This window comes from Orbicella faveolata, unplaced genomic scaffold (assembly GCF_042242905.1).
Source record: "Orbicella faveolata isolate gen_17 unplaced genomic scaffold, um_ofav_v1 contig_1, whole genome shotgun sequence".
NCBI lineage: Eukaryota > Metazoa > Cnidaria > Anthozoa > Scleractinia > Merulinidae > Orbicella > Orbicella faveolata.
In genome coordinates this window covers 6,505,001-6,532,822 of record NW_028301536.1, presented here as the reverse complement: position 1 = coordinate 6,532,822, position 27,822 = coordinate 6,505,001, and the positions used below count along the sequence as shown (strand labels likewise).

The window sequence follows — 27,822 nt, the reverse complement described above, 5'->3', positions numbered from 1 at the left end:
AGACAGGGGAATTGGGTACCCCCCCAAACAGGGCCTCGATAATGTCCAAGGGCAAATATCCGAGCATATTTTCGCGCCAAATGAAGCCTATATTGTTTATTATCCTTGATATATTTTTGGCAACAAGCGCATTTTTGGGCACTCGGATATTCGCTAATTTTAGCCGGGGCATATTGACGGTCATTTAGACCAATCGTGTGCGAGCAAAAATATTTGATAGATTATAAGTCCTGATATCATCTATTTGCCTGACGAGACGGTATTTTATGCGGCTTGCCAGAATTGAGTAAACAATTTTACCAGGTTCCTTTGGTTCGGCTAAAGGACAGTCTATCATTTGTTTCGGTTTCAACTTTGTAATTTAGACTTGGTACTCCGGGATTTGAGGTAAGAAAGTCGTTCTAAGTTAAAATTATGTTTGTCATTCATGTTTGTCAGCCCAAATGGATTTAGTTTGACCAACACAAGGTTCCAAATCACTCAACGTATTCAAACTTCGAAATCCATACGCATTTCTCCTTGGCATATTTTGATCTCTTTGGAAATCATTTCTGCAGCCTAAAACGTAAGATTGGTGACCCATTTTTCATGGTTTCTTTTCCATAATCTATTTTATTTTGAGCTGTACAAGAACAGAAGAAAATCCTCTCTATTTATTTCTGGATTTTGGCTCAGGTTATTTGATGGATTCGACGGGCAATATTTCAATATTTTACAGCATAACCCGATGTTTACACAAATCTTTTCAATGCCATGTTCGTCTGATCTGAGCTGAGCTGAGCTGATAAGGTCATTGTTTTCGTCGATTTTGGTTTGAAAAAGAAAAAAAAAAAGGAATTACAAAAGGCATCTCCACCGACAAGTTATCTTGATATTTCTGCCAAAACCAAATCGTTACTTTTTTCCAACCCTCACCTATTCGCCATAAAATAGAGAAGGGTATCCGAAAAGACAATCGAGTGAAATCAGTTCAGATGCTACTATGGGGGAATGGATTGAAAGAAAATTTTGAAATCACATGGAGTGTATTAATTTCAACAAAGAAAAACTGTTTATTTGGGAAGGTTAGAGATTTGGCTCATGAAATGTCGAGCAATATTGCTATATCAAATCTTTAACTTTCCTATTGATTTACTTCATTGAGAGATTGGCTACATCAAAAACCCAAATGGTTAAACCCTTCCAATTTATTTTAGTGTTAATCGTAAGAAAGGTATTCTCACGATTGCATATGAAATGTTGAAACGATATTTAACATATCATAACATTTAAGTCGCGGAAAATAAAGTTCGAGTGCCCTCGAGTCCACGAGCAGTAAACCTTTTTGCTTTAGATATAGTTTTCCTTCTATCGAACTTCTCTTTTCCAATGACGATCCCTAGTTTAAATGTCAAAAAAGAGAGGAAAAGGCTGGTTAAGAAAACAAACAAACAAAAAAATAAAATGTCGAACGTAGACAAAATTTAATTGATCTGTCAATGGCTGTTACAGGACAAAATGATCGACAGATTTTTGGGATCTATCTTCAATTTAGTTTTTTTACTGTCAACCCAGTTTTTGTTTGATTAACCCTTTCAACTTGCCAGACTGGAATGAGACTAGATATTGACAAACGGAATTAATTCTTCAAATTTAATTTTAGAATAAAGCTTTTTTTTTTCTGATTTGAATAAAAAAAAATTACACCATAGTCATAGCCTATACTTTTCCTGTGTGAGAAAGCGTTACATAAATTAACGGCTACGGCAGTCTGAAAGCGGAAACTCATGGATTGACAACGCCGGCTTAAACTGCCAAGTACAAGTTTAATGATTCTGTCTGTTTACTTTCACATATAGCTGCGAAAACGACGGTGGAAAAATTATCTTCCAAACAAATATTACAGTTAGACTTAAATGTGTAGCAGTTTCTAAAAGTTGCTCGCTATTTTTTCGTTTGTTTAACTCTATGGCCATTTGAAGTACGGCATCTGAAGCGGGACTAAAGTCAGAAACGTATATTCATTTCAAACATAAAAGAATTTCCTGTACTCAGAGCTTAATAAAAGTTAAAAAGTGGAATATTTCGTTCCATTCAACCGAGCTTCATCAGCCACAATAAAAATGTGAATGTTAAAAGGTGTTATGCCAGGTTTATTTAGCGTCTCGAGGGGGCTAAAATACGGTAGGGCCATAGTTGTTGGTTAATTCGAAACCCTCATCTTAATCTGAAGAGTGCTTTCGTAACCGGATGTCAATTGCGTCCCTTAGTGCGACGTTTGAACGTGTGGCTTTTGGTGACAACAACGTTTGTTTTGTTGGAATCCATTGAGTTGACACTGGATGTGAGCTGGCAATGTTCATGAATAGTTGACGATTTCCTCGAAAGATGTTCATTTCATACTCTAGTGTCCAATAAACGAGAAGTTTCACAACTCTCCAGACTTTTTAAGGTTTTCTGTTTTGTGCTTAAACATGCAGTAATTACGATCTGAGAGAATTGTAAAACTTGAGATGAGTGTCACCTAGTGCGAGTTTAAATGAAATATTCCACTATTAAACTTTAATTGCACCCTGAGTACAGGAAATGTGCTATGATTCCAGAGCATTGAAGCAACATTTTAGATTGTCTATGTTCACTGGTATCGCTTACCCGACGAAACAAAAACCAAATTAGGCAAACGACCTAAAATTTTTCATCGGAATCGATTGGCAAAGAATCATTTGGAATAATAAAGAAATACGAATAGATAAAAAAAACCCGCTATATTTTAAAAATTATTATGAATCTGGAATTATCTATGTAAATGATCTCTTATTTAACCTAAGCAGTAACGTCTCTTTGGGCTATTTTGCAAAAAAAAAATTTAGTAAAATCAACATTCTTCAATGGGCAGGTCTTCGACACTCTATAGCTGACTTCTTATAGGGCGGTCACACACCCCCACAATTGACCTCTCCTTCATTTCCAATTCATGACAACATCTTTGATGTGACGGAAAAGAAATCGAAAGATTATTATTCGCTACTTGTAACGGAAAAGGCACAGCCTCTTAACATTATCCATAAATGGAAAAGCGATTTTAACCTTTCGGATGATCATTTGAGAGAATTTTTTCTGTTACTTCATTCTGTTGCGATCGAATCTTATGCTAAGGCTTTCCAGTATAAAGTGCTTAACAACATACTCTACACAAATAAAAATTATTCAAAATTGGTTACAGAACAGACGATGTTTGCACTTTTTGTGAGGCCGAGCCAGAAACTTTGTACCCTGATATCCTTTACCAATGCTCTTACTCAAGGCGATTTTGGAACGATTCTGAATCTTATTGGTGCCTTTTATCAAATCAACAGGTTCGTCTTTCATTGCAGAATGTTATATTTGGTATAATAGTATAATGTCTAAGCGACAAAAAGGCAATGACCTTGAACGAAATTACTAAATTAGTTTATTATTGTTAGAAAGCTGTTTTTGTGGGACTGCAGAAGAAATCAGATACATCCTAAAATTAAAGGTTATCAAAACAAAGAAGAAAAAAGTACGAAACTGAACGTAAAATAAATAAGGATTATTTTGAAAAAAAAAAATGGATAGTAAGCCCTGGCCAGAAATCAAATCAATATGTTGATAGATTAAATACGTAATACAGTAACCAAAGAAATAATTTAGATTGTTCGCTCTCTGTAATTACGAAGTCGTTTATTTGTTTATTTGTTTATTTGTTTTGTTTTTGTTTTTTTTTTCTTGTGTAGTTTTCTTTTGTCACTTGTAGTATAACGTAAGCTACAGATGTAAATTTAATAACCATTTATTAATTTTTAACCTATGTTTATTTTTTCAACAAATTGATCTAAGCCTGAATGAAAATCAAAATGTGAAAAAAACAAACAAACAAACAAAAACAAAAAACAAAATACAAAAAAAAAATATCATTTTTTGACTCGGCTTCGTAATTACAAATTAAAGGACACCACGTAATTTTCACAACAATGACGTAAGTAAAGTTTAAATGTTCAGTTTAATGTGCCTAACCAAAACAAAATATACATTGTTTGACCAAAAAAAACAAAAAAAAAATTGAAAACCAGTAAACAGACGCATTTTGGTATAATTTGAAGCACTCTCATCAAAATGAACAACTGTCGCCTCATTTACAATTATGATTGAAAAAGTGTAATTTGAAATGTTCTTGCGATTTACTCGAGATCCATGTAGCTTAATCACTGGAGGGTCCATATCAGCTGAGCTTAACAGTTTAAGAGTCCCTGTCCATAAAAATGGAAAATAACTCGGCAAGGGTCGAAAATTCGATTTCGCTCATATTCCTATGGTAGATAGGCTAGGGCATGACAAAAACTACTGGATAGTTTTTTTGGCAAAATATCCTTTTATTTCAAAGAAATATGCAAATTACCAAATGCCGTTAAAATCGTCATTTGACGCACCATTTTATTAAACAAGTTTGAGAACTTCGCATGCAAAACCACATCATTCTTCCGTTTTTAAAATACTCAAATATTTTTGTGCAATGTTTAATTGTGTACTGGGTTGATTTTAGGGAATGTTGCGGTTTTTGTTGGGTGTAAAATAATTAAATTTCGAAGACATGTATTTCATTCACTTAAAAGTACTTCGTAAAAATAATTGATTTTCGCCATGTGCGAAACCTTCAAATGGATTAAGCTTCTGGTGGTTGAATCGCAGAAGGATGGTCTACAGATTCCTGAAAAATTTCTTTGGGCAAATGATTGTGAGCGACGCGAGAGCTTTTCAAAGTACGTTAAAAATGCAGATATTTGACCGTCCGTCGTCAAATTTCAATTTACGGGTTAGACATATATTTTAGCATGCGCCACATGTCTTGAGCTATATTAAGTTGAAATAGACACAGAGCTGATAATTTCGAAATGTTCTAACCTTATTTGCGGTAAAAGGCAGGTCCAAAAACCTATTTGACGTGTTTCCGTCACCATTCGTCGCACATAAAGCAGAAGTTTGCTTTTGTTTACACAACGTCCGATGTACATCGCCAACTGTCAACTGATTTAATGGTCGAATACCATGAATCTATGACCCTCTTTCGACACATATGATCACCACTGCATCTAAGTCAAAAACGGCTAAGTGATTTGTAGATAGTTGCCTGCTTTGCACTCCACCAAAACATTACGTTTGATCATCGTTTGGTCTATTGCTGCTTGAATCCTTGCTTGCAGGGGTTCGTTGTTTGTTCGTCACGCGATGCTGTCATTCCATTTTAGGGGGTAAGGGTAGGACAATTTCTATCCTAATACGTAAGGGTCCGTAAGGCTTGGAACCACAGGGAGCACACAATCTTGTTGAGTAGGAAGAGATTAAATTAAGCAATGAAAAGAATAAATAGTTAACCATTGCCCGTGTTGTCATCTTTTACTAGACAACCGCTACCTACACGCCCTGCGTAAATACTGTAACGCTAAACTCGTACCTAGGTCTTTTCGCACTGTGCAATTATTTTTGGTTTACATATAATACAGTGGGCTACCCTCGGGGAAATGGGAGGTGGCCTCTTAATACGGGTTGGCAGCTTAATAGAGGTTTGTGTACCTTGAATACTTTTTCACCATCGGGTTATCAATTTAGCTAAATTTCTTAGTAAACATGGAGTCAATTCAAGACAATCATGATAGACGTCATTCTCGGAGACTCTGGGGCAGTTAGTAGGGGCGGGGAAAAAGTCTAAAAGGGTCTTCGCCCGAACTTTTTTCTCACCCGTTTAGACTCCCCCCACCCCTCCATAACTGCCCCTGGGTCTCCGAGAAAGACGTCTATAATGATTGTCTTGAATTGACTCCATGTTCACTAAGAAATTTATAATCCGATGCATGGTGAAAAAATATTCAAGGTACACCAACCTCTATTAAGTGACCAGCCCCTATTAAGCGGCCACGTCCCATTTCCCCGAGGGTAGCCCAAAAATAATTGCACAGCGCGAAAAGACCTAGGTACGAGTTTAGCGTTGCAGTATTTACGAAGGGCGTGTAGGTAGCGGTTGTCTAGTAAAAGATGACAACACGGGCAATGGTTAACTATTCATTCTTTTCATTGCTTAATTTAATCTCTTCCTACTCAACAAGATTGTGTGCTCCCTGTGGTTACGGACCCTTACGTATTAGGATAGAAATTGTCCCACCCTTACCCCCTAAAATGGAATGACAGCATTGCGTGACGAACAAACAACGAACCGCTGCAAGCAAGGCAACTATCTACAAATCACTTAGCCGTTTTTGACTTAGATGCAGTGGTGATCATATGTGTCGAAAGAGGGTCATAGATTCATGGTATTCGACCATTAAATCAGTTGACAGTTGGCGATGTACATCGGACGTTGTGTAAACAAAAGCAAACTTCTGCTTTATGTGCGACGAATGGTGACGGAAACACGTCAAATCGGCGTTTGGACCTGCCTTTTACAGCAAATAAGGTTAGAACATTTCGAAATTATCAGCTCTATGTCTATTTCAACTTAATATAGCTCAAGACATGTGGCGCGTGCTAAAATACATGTCTAACCCGTAAATTGAAATTTGACGACGGACGGTCAAATATCTGCATTTTTAACGTACTTTGAAAAGCTCTCGCGTCGCTCACAATCATTTGCCCAAAGAAATTTTTACAGGAATCTGTAGACCATCCTTCTGCGATTCAACCACCAGAAGCTTAATCCATTTGAAGGTTTCGCACATGGCGAAAATCAATTATTTTTACGAAGTACTTTTAAGTGAATGAAATACATGTCTTCGAAATTTAATTATTTTACACCCAACAAAAACCGCAACATTCCCTAAAATCAACCCAGTACACAATTAAACATTGCACAAAAATATTTGAGTGTTTTGAAGACGGAAGAATGATGTGGTTTTGCATGCGAAGCTTTCAAACTTGTTTGATAAAATGTTGCGTCAAATGACGATTTTAACGGCATTTGGTAATTTGCATATTTCTTTGAAATAAAAGGATATTTTGCCAAAAAAACTATCCAGTAGTTTTTGTCATGCCCTAGCCTATCTACCACAAGAATATGAGCGAAATCGAATTTTCGACCCTTGCCGCGAAATTAAGAATTTGTCTGATTTTTACAGGCAGGCACTCTTAATAATATCTTACAGCTATTACATGCTTTAATATTATCCCACAGCTGACAAAGGAACCAGATACAAAGATGTCACTGTACAAGTATTCTGAGGCAGCCCAGATAGGCATCACCGCCGCTTTCTGCTTCCTGGTAATCGCAGACCTGGTTGGTAACAGCCTGGTCTGTGCGGTCGTTCTTCGTAACAGGATAATGCGTACCCCCATGAACTACCTCCTGGTGAATCTAGCCGTTGCCGATATGACTGTAGCCGTGTTCATCGCGGCGCGCTACATCTTCACGCTGATATTTACGCAACCGAAAGGGACAGCCGGCGACGTTGTATGCCAGCTCATCACCGGCGAGGCGTTTGTGTGGGTCGGCGCGCTGGCTTCTGCTTTCTCCCTCGTCTGCATCGCGCTAGAACGCTACCTCGCCATTAAATTCCCTTACGATGTACGCAAAAGGATAACAACTACCAAGCTCAAGCGTATTGTTGTTCTAGGCTGGGTGCTAGCTGTTTCATGGAACATGCCTCTTTTCATTTACGCGCGGTATGATCCAGTCAGCGAATTCTGTCTGTTCAAATGGCCCACTGCTAATTTCGCTCAATTCCACAGCCCTCTATGTGCCATTGTTTATGGCGTTCTACCGATCACAATCATGATTTACCTGTATTCCAAGCTAGTGTACAAGCTATGGTTTCGTCCCACGACTACGTCGACCATGGCACAACAAAACAAGTTGCGCTACTGCAAGAAATCCGCCCGACTCGTGGTCACGGTCAGCGTGATTTACTCCATCTGTTGGATCCCAGTTCTCGTTGTCTACGTCTTCTCTTCATTCAGCAGGCAGCCGCTTTACTCAGCCGTGCACACGACCAGCATCGTCTTGGTCACTCTCAATTCTGCTATAAATCCTGTGTTATACAGCTGGCAGAGTGAGCGTTTTCGGAAGCACATGCTAGCGCTGCTACCGTTTTCTTGCACGCACCAGCGTTGCAGAATCGGCCCCGCCAAACAAGTCACATCTACAGATCAAGATTCAAACAAGACTTCGGGCGGTACAGAGCTGATTCAGTTCGTGAGTAGAGGTCCCACGGCCTAATAAATAACGCATAATTTCTCTCGAATTAAGTTTACTGCTTCAGTTTGAGGAAATTAGCATGGTGGCAGAAATCTACAACGTGTACAAGTTTGAGGTTACAGTCAGTCCAACTCAAAACGTTGACCTCAGTCAAACGTCTGGGGAATTTTTCATTTTCATTACGGGGGATTTCATTTACCAAGAAGTGGAAACATGAACGAGGATGTAGAAAGTAATCGGTTGCTTTTGTAGAAATGTTTTCGGTTGTTTCAAGGAAACGAGTTTTTTAGTTTACTTATGCGCACTGAAAGCAGTTTGAGCGTTGACGCACCTCTGACGTCTTCAAAAAAAAAAAAAAAAAGAAAAGAAAAGAATGGAAAGGAAAACAAAGTTGTAAGAACAAAAAGCTCGTCATTCTTTAAAAAGAGTAACGCCATAAAACTTTAAGAGTGGTCGCATGGGATCATTCGGGATATTGCCTGGTCCAATAGTTAGAAAATATCGGACTGGCAAAAGAGCAATCTGATTAGCTGAATTTAGTTATTGGCCCTGTGAGCTTAGTTAGTCGTGTAATCAAATGTTATCTTTATAGTATTTAGCTAATAGCCCGTCTATTAAGTGAGGAAAAAGTGATGTAGGTTATTTACTGTGGTCCAGATTATTTCTCTCTCTCTCTCTCTCTCTCTCTCTCTCTCTCTCTCTCTCTCTCTCTCTCTCTCTCTCTCTGTTATTGAACACTGCAAACGGAAAGAAAGTAAGTTTTTCTAGCCTTTACTTTTAAATGGCTTTTCACACCTTGTTCATGTACATATGCGATATTTGGAACTGTCAAATCGTGTAAATGCAGTTTAATTGAAGGTAAATAACAGACCGTATCACATTTAACTCTGCACATTGATTACGAGATAATTAAATTTGTAATGGTCAGTGAATTTCCGCAGATGTATCAGTTAAGGGCCATAAGCTTTTGTCCTTTATTGGACATAACACACTTTTATAAAAAAAAAAAAAAAACTAATTGTAAAGAAAACGAAAAAAAAAAAGATGTAATTTCTTGATAAAGAAAAACTCTAATGAACTCGTTACAAAGTGTCCGTGTGTCGAGATTACTGGTTTATGAGGGAGGAAGCAAAATATTACTACAGAATTTGGAATAAAAACCTCGGAACAAGGCGGATCAGAGAGAGAACCAAAATACAAAGAAAGTACCTCAGTTGCACCCCCCCCCCCAACTCTCTCTCAACAAAAACAAAGACAAATCCTCCAACCAAAAAAAAAAAAATACCCTGTGTTGATGTAATAACTGTACATAAATGTAAAAGACATACTGTATTTTCAACCCTCGCACCAAAATCTATTCCGTACAATTTTAACAATCACATTAATGAAAATAAAGAAAGTGGCAAGACGTTCGAGACCTTGCGCACACAATGTCAGTCTTCTTCAAACCGGGGTATTTAATTATCAAGAAGGCCACTCTACTTCTGGGAATCCTAGCGTTTCAAGAATGGATATTCTCGAGTTAACAGAAGCACGTAACTAAGTCTTTCACTTCATGTGTTCTGGGAAATAACTATTATTTAAGCAATAGACCACAAGTTTTTATGGTTTATCATGCCTCTAAACCATAAAAACGTGTGGTCTGTTACTTTTATATAATAATTCAGAAGACACGCGAAATTTCCATGAGTTTACTGGCACAATAAACGGCCATAGATGATTGACCAATCATAGCGCGCACATTCATTTAATTATTAGATAATATAAGATAGCACACGCGCTAGTCCTATCTAATTCTTATTGAGATCTCATGAACGAAATCTCTATTTACGCACGGCCGTGCGTATATAAGTTGACGTGTACAGTTTCAATTTAGCTACAAAATGTACGTCGAGTTTAGTGCAACTTCCTTTTGTTGAAGTTTCGGCAAAGTGAAGATTATTATGAACAATCCAACCTCTACTTTGAGCCTTTAACTTTTCGGCAAGCTAAGATGTTTACTTAAACCTGAGTATTTTGACTTTGTCTGTCTACATTTTCATTAAGAATTTTGACTTTGTTGGCCTACGTTTTCATTAGAATTATTTGAAGAAGCGAATTTTTCGTTGACAATTTTAGAAACCAGGTTAAGCGTTTTCGTTGAACCGTTGCTCAACTGATTGTGGCGTGTTAGGATCCTAATGACCTTTGTTTTCCTTCACCGAGCATTGTGAGAATTTTGTAGTCAATCACAAACAGAAAATGTTCTAGCGCCCAAGTTGTTGTCGCCATGTTATAAGAGAATTGGTTCATGCTTTTAGCTGTGCGTATATCGAGTTATGGATGAACTTGGGAAGTTTGGTGCCGGAGCACTCGAGAAGCTAGAGTTGCACTCGGCTATCGCCTCAAGCAACTCTTACGCTTCTTTCATGCTCTCCAAACTACCCACGTGCATCCATAACTCGATATACGTACGCTAAGCACGAACCAATTCTTTAAGAATTCACAGATAACTTGTCTTGGGCAACAGACTGTGCTCATGGTTTCGCACTGGGATGGTTGCCAAGCGACACGGCAAGCCAACACAACAATTTTTCAAAAATGGAAACTCTCTGGCTACTTTCACAAGTACAACCAGAAATACAGGTAATTGTTTGCCAGATGTTTTTGCTTGGTTGTTCAAAGCTCTTAAACCTCATTTTGATGGCTACATGTAGGCTGAATTATTCTCAGTGTTGCAGTCCAGCCATCCACAAGACAACAAAGTTAACAACATCACTCAGTTGCAATTTGGAGACACTGCAGGTACCTCAGCCAAGACAGGAGTGGATCCTTCCTTTGTCCCTACATGACGTACACTTTGTCCGCTTGATCAACGCGGAAAGTCTCCTTAGTCTTAGGGCACGTGACATGGCCATCATTTTCACTCGCCATACCACGTAACGCCTGAAATAGAAAATAAACAAAAACAGAGGTCAACATAATAGCACAAAAACATCCTGGTTGACAAAGAAGTAGAGAGACGACTCTCTTTGTAAAGGACTTTGTAAATCTGAATCTTACAATGCACAGTTCACAATTTAGACCCTAGTCCAAGCCTCTTTCTACCCAGGCCGTTTAGAACACAATTCCGCAATACTTATGGGATTGCTTTCCTCAAGATCACATTTCATTTCATTCAGGGACTGCTCTAGCACAGTTAAACAAAATTTGAGGAATTGTTTTCCTCAAGATCACATCTAAAATACTTTGTCTAGGTAAGGTTAGGGGGACATGAAAATAATCCTCAAATTCCTATTGAGCAAGATTACTAAGGTACTGTGATTGCTAATGACTTAATTTTTTTTTCTCAGCCACAGGAGATAACTGTGTCCACTGCTGTCCCCACCATCTTCTGATGGCAAAATATTTCTTTTTTTTTTTTTAGGTAGTCTTGAGCGTTCAAGGAGTTTTCAATAAATTCATAGCATGTTTGTGAAAATAAAATTACTCAGATTTTTTCAACTTTTAAAATTTTTCTTGTTAAGAACTTTTCGTAAATTTGGCCAATTTTTAATTACCTTTCACGACGTGTACAAGCCAGCACTTATGAATGAAAAGAAAAGGCTTCAATTGGTGAATTTGTCTCTATACAGTAGAACTTGACTTACGACCACCTGGTTAATAAGGCCACCTCGTTATTACGGCCACTTTATTCAGGCCTGAACAAAAGCTCACTCAGTCATATTCTTATTTAAAGAACCCCTTTAATACGGCCAGATTTTTGTGGTCCGCTGGTGACCGTATTAACGGGGTTCCACTGTACTCACATTTTCTCCATATACGTATCCATTAGGTAACACCATAGGAGGGTTGTTCTCATTCATGATATGTCCTGACATAGGACAGACCAGTCTGGATTGCGCACAGTGTGCATAGGGCAGAGGGCGACCTAAAATGTTCAGCGGGTGGCTGCATACAGGACACTCGGAACTCTTGTGCCCTGCTTGGTAGCAATGATTGTCAACAGTTAAGAATTGTACATGTATAAGGTTTTCCTTTTTCCTCAAATAATGGCCAAGCCCTGCATTTTACTTTCACAAAAACACAACAGGCATTCAAAAAGGCAAGATAAATTTAGGAAACACAATCCATAGGCAAGTGTTTTATTTACTGTTAGTAGTTCTTAATAAGTGTCCTCCAATAACCGCATATTTTATGTATGCTGATACAGCAAAATTGCTCAGCACTCCTTTTGCGATCTATAACTGGATAAGAAACAAGTTATTGTAATTGCTGTGTAGGAGCTGTGGATAAAACTCTATTATAAATATAATTATTCTTGTTATCATTATCATTATCATTATCATTATTATTATCATCATCTAACCATCTAAGTTTGACTAACTAGAGCGACTTTATTCAAAGGAACTGATACTACAAATTTTAACAAAACCATGAACAATGTCATCTGATATTAATAATCATATTTTATTAGTTAAGTATTTGTTGGGTTATATTAGGTATGTCCATAATCAGCTGTATTGTTGCCATAGTTTGAATTACGAATAAAAGAAAGAATTTCTTCATTAAAATATATATAAGTGTAAGATGAGGCGTCATGAAGCAAACTTCTAACTGTTCCGGCTTTTAATGCGACGTTTCGGCCTTCGGCCTTCTTCAGATTGTAAATATTGTTCCAATCTGAAGAAGGCCGAAGGCCGAAACGTCGCATTAAAAGCCGGAACAGTTAGAAGTTTGCTGCATGACGCCTCATCTTACACTTAACTAAAATTCACATTGAAGCACGGTATCTTTTGATCCTTCTACTGGAAGTCACCGTTTGGAAAACCATATTATTCTGCCTATATATATTAGTCATTATCATTATCCTTATCATTATGTAAACTACATGTTGCTTTCTTTTTTAACGATTTTAATACAATTCTAATCAACAATGATTTAGATAAACATATACAGGCAAAAACTAACGATAGATAAATCCGACGTTTCGGCGACATCTTGGCGCCATTGTCAAGGGAAACTAATTAAATATGCGATTTCAAGGGTAACTAAGAGTTCAGCGTTTCTAATTTGCATAAGTTAGACAAAGACTTTAGCGCGAACTGAGTCTGATTGTACTACGACCGTGTTTAAATGTACAATCAGACTCAGTTCGCGCTAAAGTCTTTGTCTAACTTATGCAAATTAGAAACTCTGAACTCTTAGTTACCCTTGAAATCGCATATTTAATTAGTTTCCCTTGACAATGGCGCCAAGATGTCGCCGAAACGTCGGATTTATCTATCGTTAGTTTTTGCCTGTATATGTTTAATACAATTGTTATTGTAAATAGTTTTGTGCTGTATTATTATTACTATTATTATTATTACTAGTAGTAATCAGAGATTATGAGAGTGCGTTCGACGCTCTCACTTTAATATATAATTATATATCGTAAATAAATGATTTCACTAGCTGACTTTCAACCTTTGTCTACTGCTAAAATCAACATTTTTCAGCAGCAACCGAGGTTTTACAGTCAGATATGCATAGTGTGAAAGTCCATGCTATTGAAGAGGTCACGATTTGTTGATACGTTGCGTGACGCTGTCAGTTTCTGTAGTCTCTCAAGTTTCATAGAATATTTAAATTACGTACATTATTCTAAGCTAGCATTTGCAGTCGCGTGCTCTTTTCGCGACTAATTTGAGTATTTCCCCTGATGAATAAAGTAGTCTTATGGATCTTGCCTTCAGAGTACTTTTCCACCGATTCCAAACAATAAAATTTCGACCGGATAAAGACTGAGCTATCTGTCGCGACTGGAACTAATCAACAAATGCAATCAAAATGTAGCTGTTCCCACGGTTGTCATCCCAAAGCCAAGTCATGTAATGAACAAGGACAATTTCCTCAGATTGCGATAAATGCTGCCATCGAAGCGTTTAAATTCGTCAAAATCTAACGCTGAGAGCACATAATAGCGAGGCGTACGGCGACTGAACAGAAAGAAGTCAAAAAAGGATCCATCGGAAAGACGAGCTCAGATGGCCTGCTCACATACTCACATGTTCGTCAGATGTCTTATCACATGTCTTAGCATTAAACGGTACCAGTTTACTGGCCGTGACATGCCCCTGCAAAACTCAAGCGGGGTGGCCATTTTGGTGTCTTTGCAGGAATGTGGCTTTTTTCAGCCTAGAACCGTGCACAGGGCAACCAACTCTGAAAAGCCACAGGTCAAAATTAGGTTTGCGTTCCACTTCATCGAACGCAATTATTATTATTATTATTATTATTATTATTATTATTATTATTATTATTACCATCATCATCATCATCATCACTATTTAATGCATAGTTTCCAGTACTAGTCTCCAGAACTATGCAAACCTTGTTTCCCGTGAACATACAGTGGTGTACACCCTGTCTCTAATACTGGACTTATTTCATGAGAAAAGGATATGGTGTTTTGAGAGCTGACAGTCCTGCTTGGAGTGTAACAGCCAATGCTGACTGATCATTAAGTTGATGAAGCTGAAAATTCTCCCTTCTAAACTGCATGACCAGCTGGCCCCACCTCTCCAAATCAAACAGCTCCTGTGGTAAAAGTACAAAAGGTTACCTCTATGCACTCCTTAACATTAAGAACTATTTTCTTTTCAGCTTGTTGGAAACACAAGCCTGACAAAACAAAAAATATCTTGTTTGGTAACCAACTAACAATACATGTACGCATCTCTCATGCATGTCAAAATTGTGTGACTTGGGATTTGAAATTTGAGCCAAAGCATTTCCTCACAGTTGGAAGAGCATATTTTTCATAGCTTGTATAATGTACACATAAGTTATAAGATGTAACTGCATGAACACTGAATCATAATAAACAAGTTTATAAAACTGACATGTAGTTTTATTATTATTGACCCTTTTTATATGGCTGTGTCTCACAAGGACTGGGAACTACCGAATTCACGAATTTGATTGGCTGAAATCGATATTGACCGCGGTCTAGATTTTCCCATCTAGACCAGCAACTAGACCGGTTTCATTTTGCGTTGAAAAAGTAGCAAACTAAAATACAAAAATGTTCACCATATTCTTTTATTTTCTTCTCAATCATTTATGGAAGTGCCAAAAAGCCTGATGACAAAAAATAAAGTAAGGAGGACAAGCAAATTTCGGCAGGTTTAAGTTAAGCTCATCACTGTTCGCAAGCAAAATGTCAGCAAACCAATTACATTAAACGAATAAAAGTTCTCTTCTTTGCCATAAAATAAACATCTCATTAACCAAGCTAAGTCGGTCTATATGGGAGAATCTTGACCTCGGTCGTGAGTACATACCTCACTGCGTTCGGTCTGTACTCACGACCTCAGTCAAGATTCTCCCATACAAACCTCCAGCTCGGTTAATAAGAGCTAAATATTAAGTCATAATAAAATTATTATGAACAAGTTCTCTAAGAATTATTAGTCAGTATAAATCTACTCGCATTCTACATGTATCACAAATGCCATTCTCTGATTGGATATGCTATTTACTCTCTACTGAGCTGCAGAAAGTTAGTAGCCTAGCAGTGTGCATTTGTTAACAAACTGGAGGCTGCTTCTTTACATGTACATCTTCAAAGTGTCTGTGAAGAGGATGACAAGGTTTCAAACGACTGGTAGATTTATTCTAAAACAATCAGATTACTCACTCTCAATTTCTATGCGTGATAGATGACTATCCACTATCAAAGAAATCTCAAGTTCATAATTGTTAAATAGAAAGATGACGGACTAGCAGTTTAAAACCATTACCAACAATTCTCGAGCTAAAGGAAGGGTACATTGTAGCAAGAATATTGGCAGTTTAAGTACATTGTAGGTCAGTGGAGTCTGGTTCAGATGTCTTACACAAAGTACATTATGACAACCATGTTTCTATTAATTTAAAACTTAATTCCTTAATTCCTTAAGGAGATTTTTGTGGTCAAAACTCTTGCAAATAGAGTATCAACACTCAATCCAGAACTTTGACTGAACAGCGAGGAATGACTGTTTTTATGAGCTACTTTTGTAAATTGTATAAATTAAACAAATTTCATGGGTGTATCTACACTGTAACCACATGGCAGGTCTGACACCTACCCTGTAAGGAGAGCAGCTGGTCTCAGGCTTAAAAGCCAGTAAAGCCATGGCCCTTTGGATTTCTTTGGTCATGGTACCATCAACATTAGCAGGGGGGAAGTGTTTCCTGGCATACCTAAAATGGGACACAATACGAAATTGAACATTTTGTACAGCTAGCTACAATACATGTATATAATTTACTGATGTAGTGTCCTGACTACTATCCTAAGTACCGGTACAGTAGCTTATCAGAAAGAATGTTTCCTGGAGGGGTTGTTAGTTCATTACTGCACCCCCCCCCCCCCCCCCCCCTCACCTTCAGTGCTAGTCTTAATATGTAACTTGAGACTCTTGACTCAAATGTAGTCTTCCTTACTGGATGTTCAATAATTGAAATGAATGAAAGACATTGACTACAGATAACTTCACTGCTCACTGCTGATGACATGCAAAGTTCTACAGATGTAAGATCCCAAAAAACAATCAGTGCTAGTCATAATATGTAACTTTGGACTCGTGACTCAAATGCAGTCTTCCTTACTAGATGTTTAATAACTGAAATGAATGAAAGACATTGACTACAGATAACTTCACTGCTGATGACATGCAAAGTTCTACAGATGTAAGATCCCAAAAAAAACAATCAAATGCTAAAGTTTAAAAATATACATACATGTATACAAAGTACAAAAAGTACACTATTTTGAAGGGGCACTGTCACTACATTTCCTAGCACATGAATGAGAAGAATGATAGTGACTGTATAAGATTTCGGGCCCTAATTATGCTAAGAGACTGTAGATGAAATACATTTAAAAAACAGTCCATTAGTGCCTATGAATGGGAATAAACTATGAACAATACAGTTGCTAAATAAATTAAAAATAGCAGATGTAGTACAAAGCCGGATAGATTCAAATTTTGTTTCTATGTTCTTTTCTCCTCCCCGGATACAAACTTACCTAACTGCTTCCATTTTTTCACCTCTTCTCACAAGCTCAACAAACTCCTGCATTCTCACATTGAATTCAAGGTTACTCTGGACAGAAAACATGGCATGAAAAACTTCATTTTATTGAAAAATGGCTTTGCACTTTCTAGTCTTAAATAATATACATGTATATAAATGCACATGTCACGTACATTTTGTACATGTGGATGTTAGAATATAGGTCAAAATTTGAAACTTGACTGGCTACAAAATGTGTATATCTATGTACAGTACAATGTATATTTCAAGCTCCTTCGTCACCAAACTTCATAAAAAAATGAAAAAAAAAAATTGTTTACAATACATTGAGCGGCTCTCTTTATTTGGTTGGGCCTTAATCCAACCATGCTACTGTATGTTTTAAGAAAATCTATCTAGGTACAGACTGCCCAGTTGGGTGGATAATGGGGACCAAACACATGTAACTGAAAATAGGAATATCTACAGTAGTAGAGAAACCATACTCCAGGACAACAGGGTAAGGCCTGAAAGCCTCATACATGTATGTCAGGAAAATGTATGTTTATAAATATAGTACATTATTAATATAATTATACTAATTATTAATCAAGCATACAGTGTGCAGCACACCTTGATTTTTCTAAGCTTGGACTTGTTTTCATAACACCAGGCTAAGCAAGGTCCTATCTCTCTCCTTAATAAGGACTCTTCAACCTTTCTTGACACCAAGAACAATTCAATATCCACATGATCCTAGAGAGAAAGAAAATAATACTCTCAGTCACGCTATAAACTGAAAAGAAACTTTCCTCTGACCAATTAATTCGTTATCTAGAGCATTTGACACTACATGTGTAAGAATGGCTAACAGATTACAGGGTTTTCAAAAAGGAAACAACATTTTTCATTTTACAAAACATGTTTCGACATTCCCATGTCATCTTCAGTGGCAAATGTTCGACGGTTGCACATTTGAATTTTCACTGTATACATTATTACGTTATAGCATTACACCATAAAATTTACGCTAACAATTTGAATATTAGAATACACTGGGAACAAACGTTGTTTCCTTTTTAAAAATTGCTGTTAGTCTGCTGTTTTTACGACCGTTTGAAATTACAGGGTAATCCTACACTGGGTATCCCCTCCCATTCAGGGGAGAGTGGAAATACAATACAGGTACATGTACTGTATTTACTTATATTTCATCTTGTCGATGTGGCAGTTATTTGAGGGTGCCCAGTGCTTAATTGGGTATCATGTTTATAAATAAGTAAAATTTACCAAAAAAAAGAAAGAAAAAAAAAAAAAGGAAATACATGTACATGCAATTGCAAAACAGTGCTACATGCATTTAGCAATCTTCCATTTTGGTTTTGTTTAAAAACAGTTACAAAAGCGTAAGAAGTCTGACGACAATGTACCGTAACAATTTCCAGACCCAAATTAATCTGCAGTTGGGTGGCTTCAAAGTGTTTTTGCTTCAAAGTATGGTGCTTATTTGGGGGTGGCACTTACGCAGGTGCCTGCTTTAGTACCAATACTCCTTCAGTAGAGGGGAGGCGCGGTGGCCTCATGGTTAGTGCACTCGTCTCCGGATCGAGCGGTCCGGGTTCGAGCCCTGGCTGGGGACATTGTGTTGTGTTCTTGGGCAAGACGCTTTACTCTCACAGTGCCTCTCTCCACCCAGGTGTATAAATGGGTACCGGCGAACTTAATGCTGGGGGTAACCCTGCCATGGACTAGCATCCCATCCAGCGGGGAGTAGAAATACTCCTAGTCGCTTCATGCTACAGAAACCGGGATAAGCTCCGGCCTGATGGGCCACTTGGCTCGCATGCAGACTTTACCTTTAACTTACTCTTTCAGTAGATGCTTCATGCTATTGCAACCTAAAATGAGTGTCAGCCTGATGGACCATTGGCCTCAAATGCACGCCCATGAAATAAACTCCAATGTCGAAAACCCACCTCTATCTGAGAATCCTTCGCGAGTTTCATGGCAGTTTCATAGAACCCAGATCTAAGACAATGATCCACTAGCATTCGATCCAACCGTTTCTTTTTCCACAAGACAACAGCACTCTTCCGTTCATCTGCATGTTCTTTAATGTGGTCAAGACGTGCACGACAGTGTCTTAAGCAAACTTCTTCTTGGGAAAGGCATTCTTCTGACTGAAAAGGTGTGAACAGACCAGTTTAAGATAATTAATTAATTACATGCCAATTGATTTTTCAGATAATTCTGAACTTTTTCATGCATTATGAAATGTTCTCCAGGATTCCTTGTTGTTTTGTAGTAGCTCAAAAATACATTTAAAATAATAGTAATAGCAATTTAATAAAGCACAAGTTTAAAAATTTTCTTGATACAATGTACAAGTACATGTACTGTTACAAATTAAGAATACATGTATATTCACCTTTCTTTTTAATGATTGCAATTTTTGCACTACACCATCCAAGAAGCCAGTGATCTCTCCCACTTTAACAGGTACACTGCCAAGGCTGCTGGTTAAATCATTTGTTGCACTTACAACAAGCGACACTTCCCTGTCAATCACTTTCTGGGCTGCTCGGAACTTTTTGTTGAGCATCTCATAAGGAACCTGTATTTAGTAAAATTAATAATAATGCAATTTCACCTCATAATTATCTTTACATAAGTTACAATCTTTGAATATTTTGACTCAGATTGTAAGGAGGAACCTTGGCAGTTTGTCTGTCCTTCGCAGTGGTCATTTGAATCATATCCCAGTGCTTCTGCCCACCAATGGCTTCTTAAACCTGAACTGAGTTCCTTGCCTTTTATTTGAGCACAACTATTTTCACCAAAAAAGTTAACAGTTCCCGTTTGCCTTAATTGCTAGAACGATCAAACAATCAATCAATCATTTAGCCACCGTACATGCATAGTTTACGACTAGTGAGCTAAATGCTCGTTGAAAATACTGTATGTACGTGCAGTTAAAAACGAAAATAACAAACTGACTCAATTCAATCCTTACTCTTGGGAACCTGTTGTACTATCTTTTAGAAAACAGCCCTAACAAAATATCCGTGCTGATTGGTTAGAAATCATGTTTCTATAACTCGATAGAAACACAGAACTAGCATGAGCTGTTGACGTAATGATGGCGCAAGCAAAGAGAATTTACATTTTGATAATCAAAGTTAACAAGTTGTTTTACTTTTTTCGCTGCAGTGTTTTCTAAAAGAAATAGAAAACATGTTCTCTGTGTTTCTATAACTCTCTGTGTTTCTATCTAGTTATACACACACACTGTAGAAACACTTGTGAAAGTTTGGAAGAACTCAAAAAAGCTGTGGAAACACTCGCCTGCAGGTTGTGTTGCCACAGCATTTCTAGTTCTCCCAAACTTCCACTTGTGTTTCTATTAAACAATAATATTAGATTATGAGCTCAAGATTTCTATCACATGATGGTTGACAAGGCTGCAGCCCAAGTCAACTATCAGGGATAGAAATCGAGAGCGAATAATCTAATTGTTTTGGTATAAATCTACTAGTCGTTCAAAACTTAATCTAATTCCTCTTCACAGAAACTTCAAAAACACCAAGAAGCGGCCTTCATTTTGTTAACAAGGGCACAAAGCTACACTACTCACTATCTATCACAGAATAGACAGTGAGTAGCGTAGCCAATCAGAGAACGGCATTTGTGATAGAATGCTAGTAGATTTATACGAAAACTCGATAGAAACACGGTACATGTTTTCTATTTCTTATAATAAATAACATTATTTTTTGGGGAGAAATTTTCCAATCAGATGTTTCCATGTGTGGGGTGTTTCAAATTTAAAAGGCAACATCTTTAAGATCAGTTTGACATTCCTGATGCTCAGGCCATAAAAGAGACACCTCTTTTGCTACATGTAGGTGTAGTCAAGAAATACTGGTGTGACTTGCTTAAGAATACATTTAGGTAAAGCAGTTGTTGGCTAAACTATACTAAGGAATGTGGTTTGGGCTTAATCAGCAATTAGTAGGAAGAAACATTGCATAGTGACCAATCAATGGCTGTGAAGGAGTACTTCACACTAGAATCTTGTATAATCAGTGTACTTTTTAAAGAGGGGGACATGGGGGGTGGGGACTGAAGACAACAACATCGCAAAAAAAAGATAATAATAATAATTAACAAACACTGCATAACCCTAAGTAAAGACAAGGAAATCCTATCACCCCAACATATATTTTTAGCCCCATGATTTGAACGCATACACTTGACATAATACTTTCATACCTCAACAATTTTCCAAAAAAATAAACACATTGTAAAGCTTGTTATTGCCTTCATGACAATACTGCTGATGCCTGTATATTGTAAATTTTTTCTTGTACTTACAACAGGTACATGTACATTATGTTTTTATGAAGTTCCAAGAACATGACTGAGAAGTTGACCTGAAAAGCTATTACTCCAAACTAATAACAAAAGGTTTCCAGCAAGATACATGTACGTGTCTGATCCTGACACAAACTAGCATTTTCGCAGAAATAAACTACTTAGTTCAGTTTCTTTGAACTTTGGTCTGAGAAAGGTCAAACAAGAAACCACAGCACCGCAGATAATTTCATTTTACTGTACACCGTAGGGTGATAAACACAAACATAGCACACAGTAGGGCTTGAGACCACCACAACAACACAAGATGCCATTTTATCACTGCATCACCGCATCAGAAAGTAATCAACACAGCAAAACCCCATGTCCCCCTCATTAAATATAATGTAAGACTGTATTGCCCTTACTTTAAACCTGTGGCTGTGTGACATCTTTGATATACACAAGTATAAACCAAGTCAGAGTCTGCCTTAGAAGTTTACATGAAATAGAATGCTGTAATTGCTCCCCACCTCAGTTTCATGTGTACACATTTAACATATTTTCTGCGTTTTTCAGTAACATCTTTTATATCAACTGGTCAAAGATAGGCTACAGGCATGTACATAACAAAATAAGAACACTTCAAAATGAAGGATGTGTATCCTGACGTCACAAAATGCAAGTGTTATTGCATTTATTTATAGCTCCTTCAATATTATTTATAATCATGCCTCCACAGACGGAGGGCATTCAATAAATGACTGAATATGTTCAGCGGGCGTACGATTAAAACGACTTCAAGGTAAGATATTTTAAAAAAGGAAGTAGCAGATTTGTGTTCAGAAGGTGTCACACACAAACTTAAACTTAGCGCTTACAACCGATATGCGTTAAACACTTGAGGTGAGGTCTTCCACACGGCACCGACATTTTGCATATCGTCCTGGCATCGAACATGTACATGTCGCTCGACTGAAATCCGGCACAACTTATTCTTTTATTAGCTGAAATATTACTGCAGTTTACTTACCTTCATGGTAGAATACTCTAGCGCCTTTATATCGGCCATATTTACAAGGTAAACGCGCTCAAACAACGCGAAATTTTGTTTCAACAACTGGACCGTTTGGTGGAGAAAAATATCGCTCAGCGGTATCTTATGAAAACTTATGTTCGTGCACATCATTACTAGTCCCTCCTCGGACAAACCTCGATAAAAATTAACGCGGGACGGGAGGCAAGGGTAGCCTGCGAACGTAGACGTATTTCCGGCTGACAAGCGACAGCCGGAAATACGTCTGCGTAGAGGAAAAAGCTGGTTGAACTGGAAAATAAAAACTCTCTCTTTTCAGTTTTCCTACTTTGTAATATGTTTTTATGTGCAGTTTTCTTTGCGTGTGTATTTAATTCAACGTCTGCTATGTTGGTGTTGTTCTTCTTTGTCTTCCTTTTTTCACAAGAGAGCCCAAAAAATATGATTGTAATCTTTGTTGTCTTTATTCGTTAAACTTTGTAATAAAAGAGCTTCCCGAATTTTGCGACGCATACAAAAAGGCAAGTTATATGGAGAGTCTATACCCAGTTTACTCAAACCAGTCACACAACCGCCGATTTACGTAAGAATGTTTATTTGGTGTCCGATGACATTCCTCAAGAACCGGTCGGAACAGTGAGCCGACAGTTTTGGGAATAAAATTTTGGGCGAGACGTTCGTACGTAGCGCTGAAGCAACTACGCTTTAAATACATTCTGGCCAACAATGGAAGCAGTATCTCTCGAGATGCGTCCACTAGTTCACGAAGATCTTGAAAGGAAAGACATGACTGAAACGAGATTGTGCATGCAAGAACTTCCAAGCCGACTTGCACGACATTCCGCATCTACAGTGATGAGGAATCAGGCTATCGTTCGACGGAAAAGCGTTGGAAATACAGTTAAATGCTCGGGAGCTTTGAGAAGAGTGAAAAGAGATGAGCCCGGAACATTGACTGCGGAGTGGGGAAGCGACACGACCGATTCGGGACTCTCTCTGTCCGGGGAAGTTCTAGAGACGGTGAATTTTAAAGCTGTTCCCCTGCCGATGTCTCTCAGGCGCCGGTTTAAAGATTCCCTACGAGCAAGAGCCCCGCGCAGAGTTTCAAAATGGGAAGTTTTCCGAATGAGGGTGGTAATGGGATGGAGGCGCTTCACAGGCACTGTCAAGGAATGGCTTTATTTGCTTGAGCCATGGCGTAGGCACCTCAAAGACATCGAGGGGCAGTTTGGAAGCGGCGTTGTCTCGTATTTCGTCTTCCTTCGCTGGCTCATGCTTCTCAATTTATTTGTGTTTCTAATCGAGTTCGGCTTTGTTTCCTTACCAACGCTGGTTATCTGTGCAGACACGCGCCAGGGCGTCACGGACGGTCAAGCAAACCACACAAGTAACGCAACAAGCTGTAAGTATGATTTTGCTTACATCGATGCCAACGAGACAGACAAAGGTGTTCTTACAATAGTGCTGAACTTCTTTACCGGCCAGGGTTGGATCAGTAACACGATTATGTTCTACAGCAGCTACCCCTCGGACGTGATCATATCTCAGGAGGGCGTAAGATACCTCTTACCTTTAGCTTACCTGTTAACAGGCGGAGCTTATCTCCTCTTCTGTCTCCTGGCAATGATACGAAGTGCCTCTAGCGGTTTTAGACAGGGATACATCGATAGTGAGGGAGTATTCAATTCTTTCTGCAATCGGATCTTTTCCGCCTGGGACTACTGCATTTGCGATCGCAGCGCTGCGTTACACAAGAACCAAATTATCGCGCAAGATATTCGCTTCGAACTGGAAGAGGAAGCTAGATTAAGACGCATTCAAAACAGGACAAAGAAACAGAAAGCGGTTCTCTATGGCACGCGTATCGCCATCAATCTGTTCATAGTGCCAGCACTTTGGTATGTGTCGTTTGTCCTTGTTTTCGGCGTCATTATTGGCAATAAAGTTACCGAACAAGGACGAAACCAGTTTGAGCAGATGCTGATAAGGTCTTCACTGTCTCTCGCAGTCACAATCCCAAATCTCGTTCTGCCTCCGTTGTTCGAGTTCTTGTCCGTCTTCGAAGACTGGAGTCCCAAGTTTGAGCTGGGTCTCAACCTTTTGCGGCGAATCTTTGTCAAGTTACCTTCCATAGCAATGCTGATGATTCTCCTGTACAAAGACCTCGACGATCGGATTCAGGATGAATCGTCGCCGTTGTCGGCTCACTGCGAACTGTGCTGGGAAAACGAAATTGCGGCGCAGATGTACATGTTAGTGTGGGTGGATTTCTTCGTGGTGCTTCTAATCACCCTTGGTTTGGAAACGCTCAGAAAGCTTCTTTACAAACACTGCAGTTGTTGCAAACGAATTGGCATGACGCAGTTTGACATTTCCCGCAATGTCATCGACCTCGCTTACGGGCAGTGCTTGATTCTCATCGGTGCGTTTTTCAGCCCCATCCTCCCAGCTATTGGCGTCCTGAAACTGATCGTGTTCTTCTACATCAAAAAACTGAGCCTGTTCCACAACAACCGTCTTCCAGACAAACCGTTCCAAGGCGCAAAGCTCAACTCCATTTTCACGCTTCTCTTGCTAGTCACGTTTTTCATGTGCATCGGTCTTGTCGGCTGGGGCGTGACCAGAGTACCCACATCGTATTGCGGTCCGTTCAAAAACACGGAGTGCAGCGCGAGTAAATTCATCATCGACGAATTATCCTTGGTCGTTTCCACTTGGCCCACGTGGATACACGCGGTGTTGCAGTTCATGCGTACAGCGGCGTTCCTCCTTCCCGCAATGATCTTGGTGTTTAGTTTGATGTATTATTACCGTTCTATGACGCGCGAGCATCGCCGCGTAATTAACACGCTGAAGGAGCACCTTATTTTCGAGGGAAAATACAAAAAGGTGCTTCTCTCGCAGCTGGTATTCCATCGTGAGGAGAAAATTGAACCGCAGAAAACTGAAAGATATAATGAAGAAGACATTTTGTTGCTATCTCTGTCCGCTTAATACTTGTTTTATTGCACTAGGTTTGTAAACAGAGCGACTTTTTCAATGTGAATCGGGTACACTCAACAGTATTATCAAATCGAGTAAAGATATTGTTTCCCGACTCTGTAGTAGACATAATAAGACAAGAGATACCAAAGCAAAGTCAACCTTTTTTTAGCGTCCCCAACGCTCAGTCGAGACCGTGGATGTGAATACAGGGATGTTTCGGCACGTGACTTAGTCCACCCAAGTTCACGTGACAAATAGATTCCCGCCATATTTACTCGAGAAAGACGCTGTGATAGCGTCGAAAGTTGTGATTGTTAGAAACATTGACTCTGTTTCGGTATCTTGTTTCTTATTAGTATTACTGAACTAGGATGCGACCACGATACACGCGATCCCGTGGCTTAACGTCGTGTTAGCGATCGATCGAGACGCCTTGGTAAAACACTAATCCTGCACAATCCGGTCAATATTGCTGTGTCTAAGATAGCTCACCCACACTTTGCCTGTGAGTTTTTATCGTTAATCTTGGTATTCTTTAGATGCTAGTGCGCGTTTTGAACGCATTTCTTAGCGCGTAGAAAATGTGCTTGGGTAAATAAATTGACGGGTTGATTAATTGATTGATTGATTGATTGATTGATTAATTGATTAATTGATTGACTGATTGATTGACATCAATTCACTATTAGGCTTTTGCAGCAGATAGTCCCGTAAGACAACACCCGTTAAGTGTTACTGCAAGCTACATCCAGAAAAATACAAAACGAAGGAAGTAAACGTGATAATCTTCTCGGTTTTTCAGTTCCGCATGGCGGACTGGTACTGTGTACCATGAGACCATTTGTCCATGGGCACGGTGTTTAATGTCATTTCGAATTCATCAGTCCCGTTGGTTCCCCTCGCTTGCTTCTTGACAAAAGTTTCCAACTAATGGTCATATTACAGGCTAATTTCAAACCCAAGAGGGTAGTTGTTATCAATAAAACTATATATATATTTTTTTTTTGATAATCGATGGATCGGTTAGTAGGGTATGATAGGCGCACGGGCTGGAGGATACTTCCCAGTCTCGCAAACTTTGAAAATTTTTGGACAAAATGCTTCTGCTTCGGGCAACAGTACCTGGGATAAATCATTCCAAGAGGTTTCAAGGCGTAAGAATTGCGAACCTTTTTTGCTTTCCCAGCAATTTGAATGCATTTGTATCCCGATTTCAGCAATCGCGCATTCGGGCATTGTGTAGAGTGTTCGGGCAAGAAGGTAACCCTCCTTCCCCCACTCCATGTCCGAAGGTGTCCGTACGCCTGTTGGGATTATGGTATAAGGTTTACAGAGCTCGCTCTTGGTTCTTATCGACTCTGACAGGTGGCGGAAAACGAAAACATGTGCCAGCTAACAGCTAGTCATCTAATGATTTAACAATTGGATATTTCGCAAAACCGTCCGTTGTACCGCCTTCCTTGTGTTTTTGTTGTTGTTGTTGTTTTGTTTTAATTATTGTATGAACGAGAACAATAATTTTTTTACATTTTATAGTCTTACTTGTTGTCCCTTCAAGGGTCTATTTTAATAAACGTTGGTGACAACTTTCACCTCGATGCTGCTTGCTTCGTCTCTCCACTCTAGACCATATTTAACAAGTTTTAGCACCTTTTTGTGTTTTTTTCAGTTTCAGCACTTGCACCTACAATAGACTATTGAGCAGACAATCTTTTTTGGTTTCCTAAATTATCATGAAGACAAACTCAGTTTTCGCAAAATAATATGGCCCAGGAATCGAACTTTATGTACTAAAGCACGTTTGCACGCTTTCTAACCGCCACAAATGGCTAAAAAGAATGGTCTACTAACAAAACTGAACCGCGTTGACCAAACGGTTGCTTTACCTGTCTAACGATTAATTAAACTACTGGATTAGTCGTCGAGAATCTTATAAACACGTACAGCAAAGGATAACTCTCAGGCAACTATCCGTCCATGCCACGTCACCATATTTTACAATTATAATGAAAGGCTTGACCTGCATCTATAGGCACGACCCAAACAAAACGCGAGCAAAATAGGCCGACGCAATAATGTGCTGATCATTTGTAACGTTTGCAAAGATTTAGGCTCATCATCGACACATTATTGCGACTGCGTGTGCTGATTGTGCTTGTGCTTGAGAAGTTCGTGTAAACCAGCCCCTCGCTAAACTCATTGGTCCTATGAGATACAGAGTATTGAAACTCTATCTCAGGAA

General features: G+C 38.7%; 3 protein-coding genes across 4 annotated transcripts; 2 read left to right on the top strand and 1 right to left on the bottom strand.

Annotated features, from left to right (window-relative positions):
• The first annotated feature begins 256 nt into the window (after positions 1 to 256).
• Positions 257 to 8,553, top strand: LOC110042364 (QRFP-like peptide receptor). 2 transcript variants are annotated; one of them, XM_089286774.1, is made up of 2 exons: positions 257 to 387; positions 7,160 to 8,553. In XM_089286774.1, exon 2 carries the CDS (start codon positions 7,184 to 7,186, stop codon positions 8,198 to 8,200), a length of 1,017 nt encoding a protein of 338 aa, XP_089142900.1. In that variant the 5' UTR covers positions 257 to 387; positions 7,160 to 7,183; the 3' UTR covers positions 8,201 to 8,553. The 2 variants fall into 2 exon arrangements, with proteins under 2 accessions (XP_089142900.1, XP_089142903.1); XM_089286777.1 differs by lacking the exon at positions 257 to 387 and adding an exon at positions 6,227 to 6,445.
• A 940-nt stretch (positions 8,554 to 9,493) lies between these two features.
• LOC110042331 (E3 ubiquitin-protein transferase MAEA-like) lies at positions 9,494 to 22,763 on the bottom strand. Its single transcript, XM_020747693.2, has 9 exons — positions 22,593 to 22,763; positions 19,635 to 19,820; positions 19,183 to 19,386; positions 17,840 to 17,962; positions 17,220 to 17,296; positions 16,276 to 16,390; positions 14,607 to 14,740; positions 11,968 to 12,157; positions 9,494 to 11,104 (listed from the first exon to the last, which is right to left on the bottom strand). The coding sequence occupies exons 1-9, from the start codon at positions 22,746 to 22,748 to the stop codon at positions 11,003 to 11,005; spliced, it is 1,287 nt and encodes a 428-aa protein (XP_020603352.1). The 5' UTR covers positions 22,749 to 22,763; the 3' UTR covers positions 9,494 to 11,002.
• A 443-nt stretch (positions 22,764 to 23,206) lies between these two features.
• Positions 23,207 to 27,176, top strand: LOC110042330 (transmembrane channel-like protein 7). The gene has a single exon (XM_020747692.2). The coding sequence runs from the start codon at positions 23,322 to 23,324 to the stop codon at positions 25,587 to 25,589; it is 2,268 nt and encodes a 755-aa protein (XP_020603351.2). The 5' UTR covers positions 23,207 to 23,321; the 3' UTR covers positions 25,590 to 27,176.
• Positions 27,177 to 27,822: the final 646 nt, after the last annotated feature.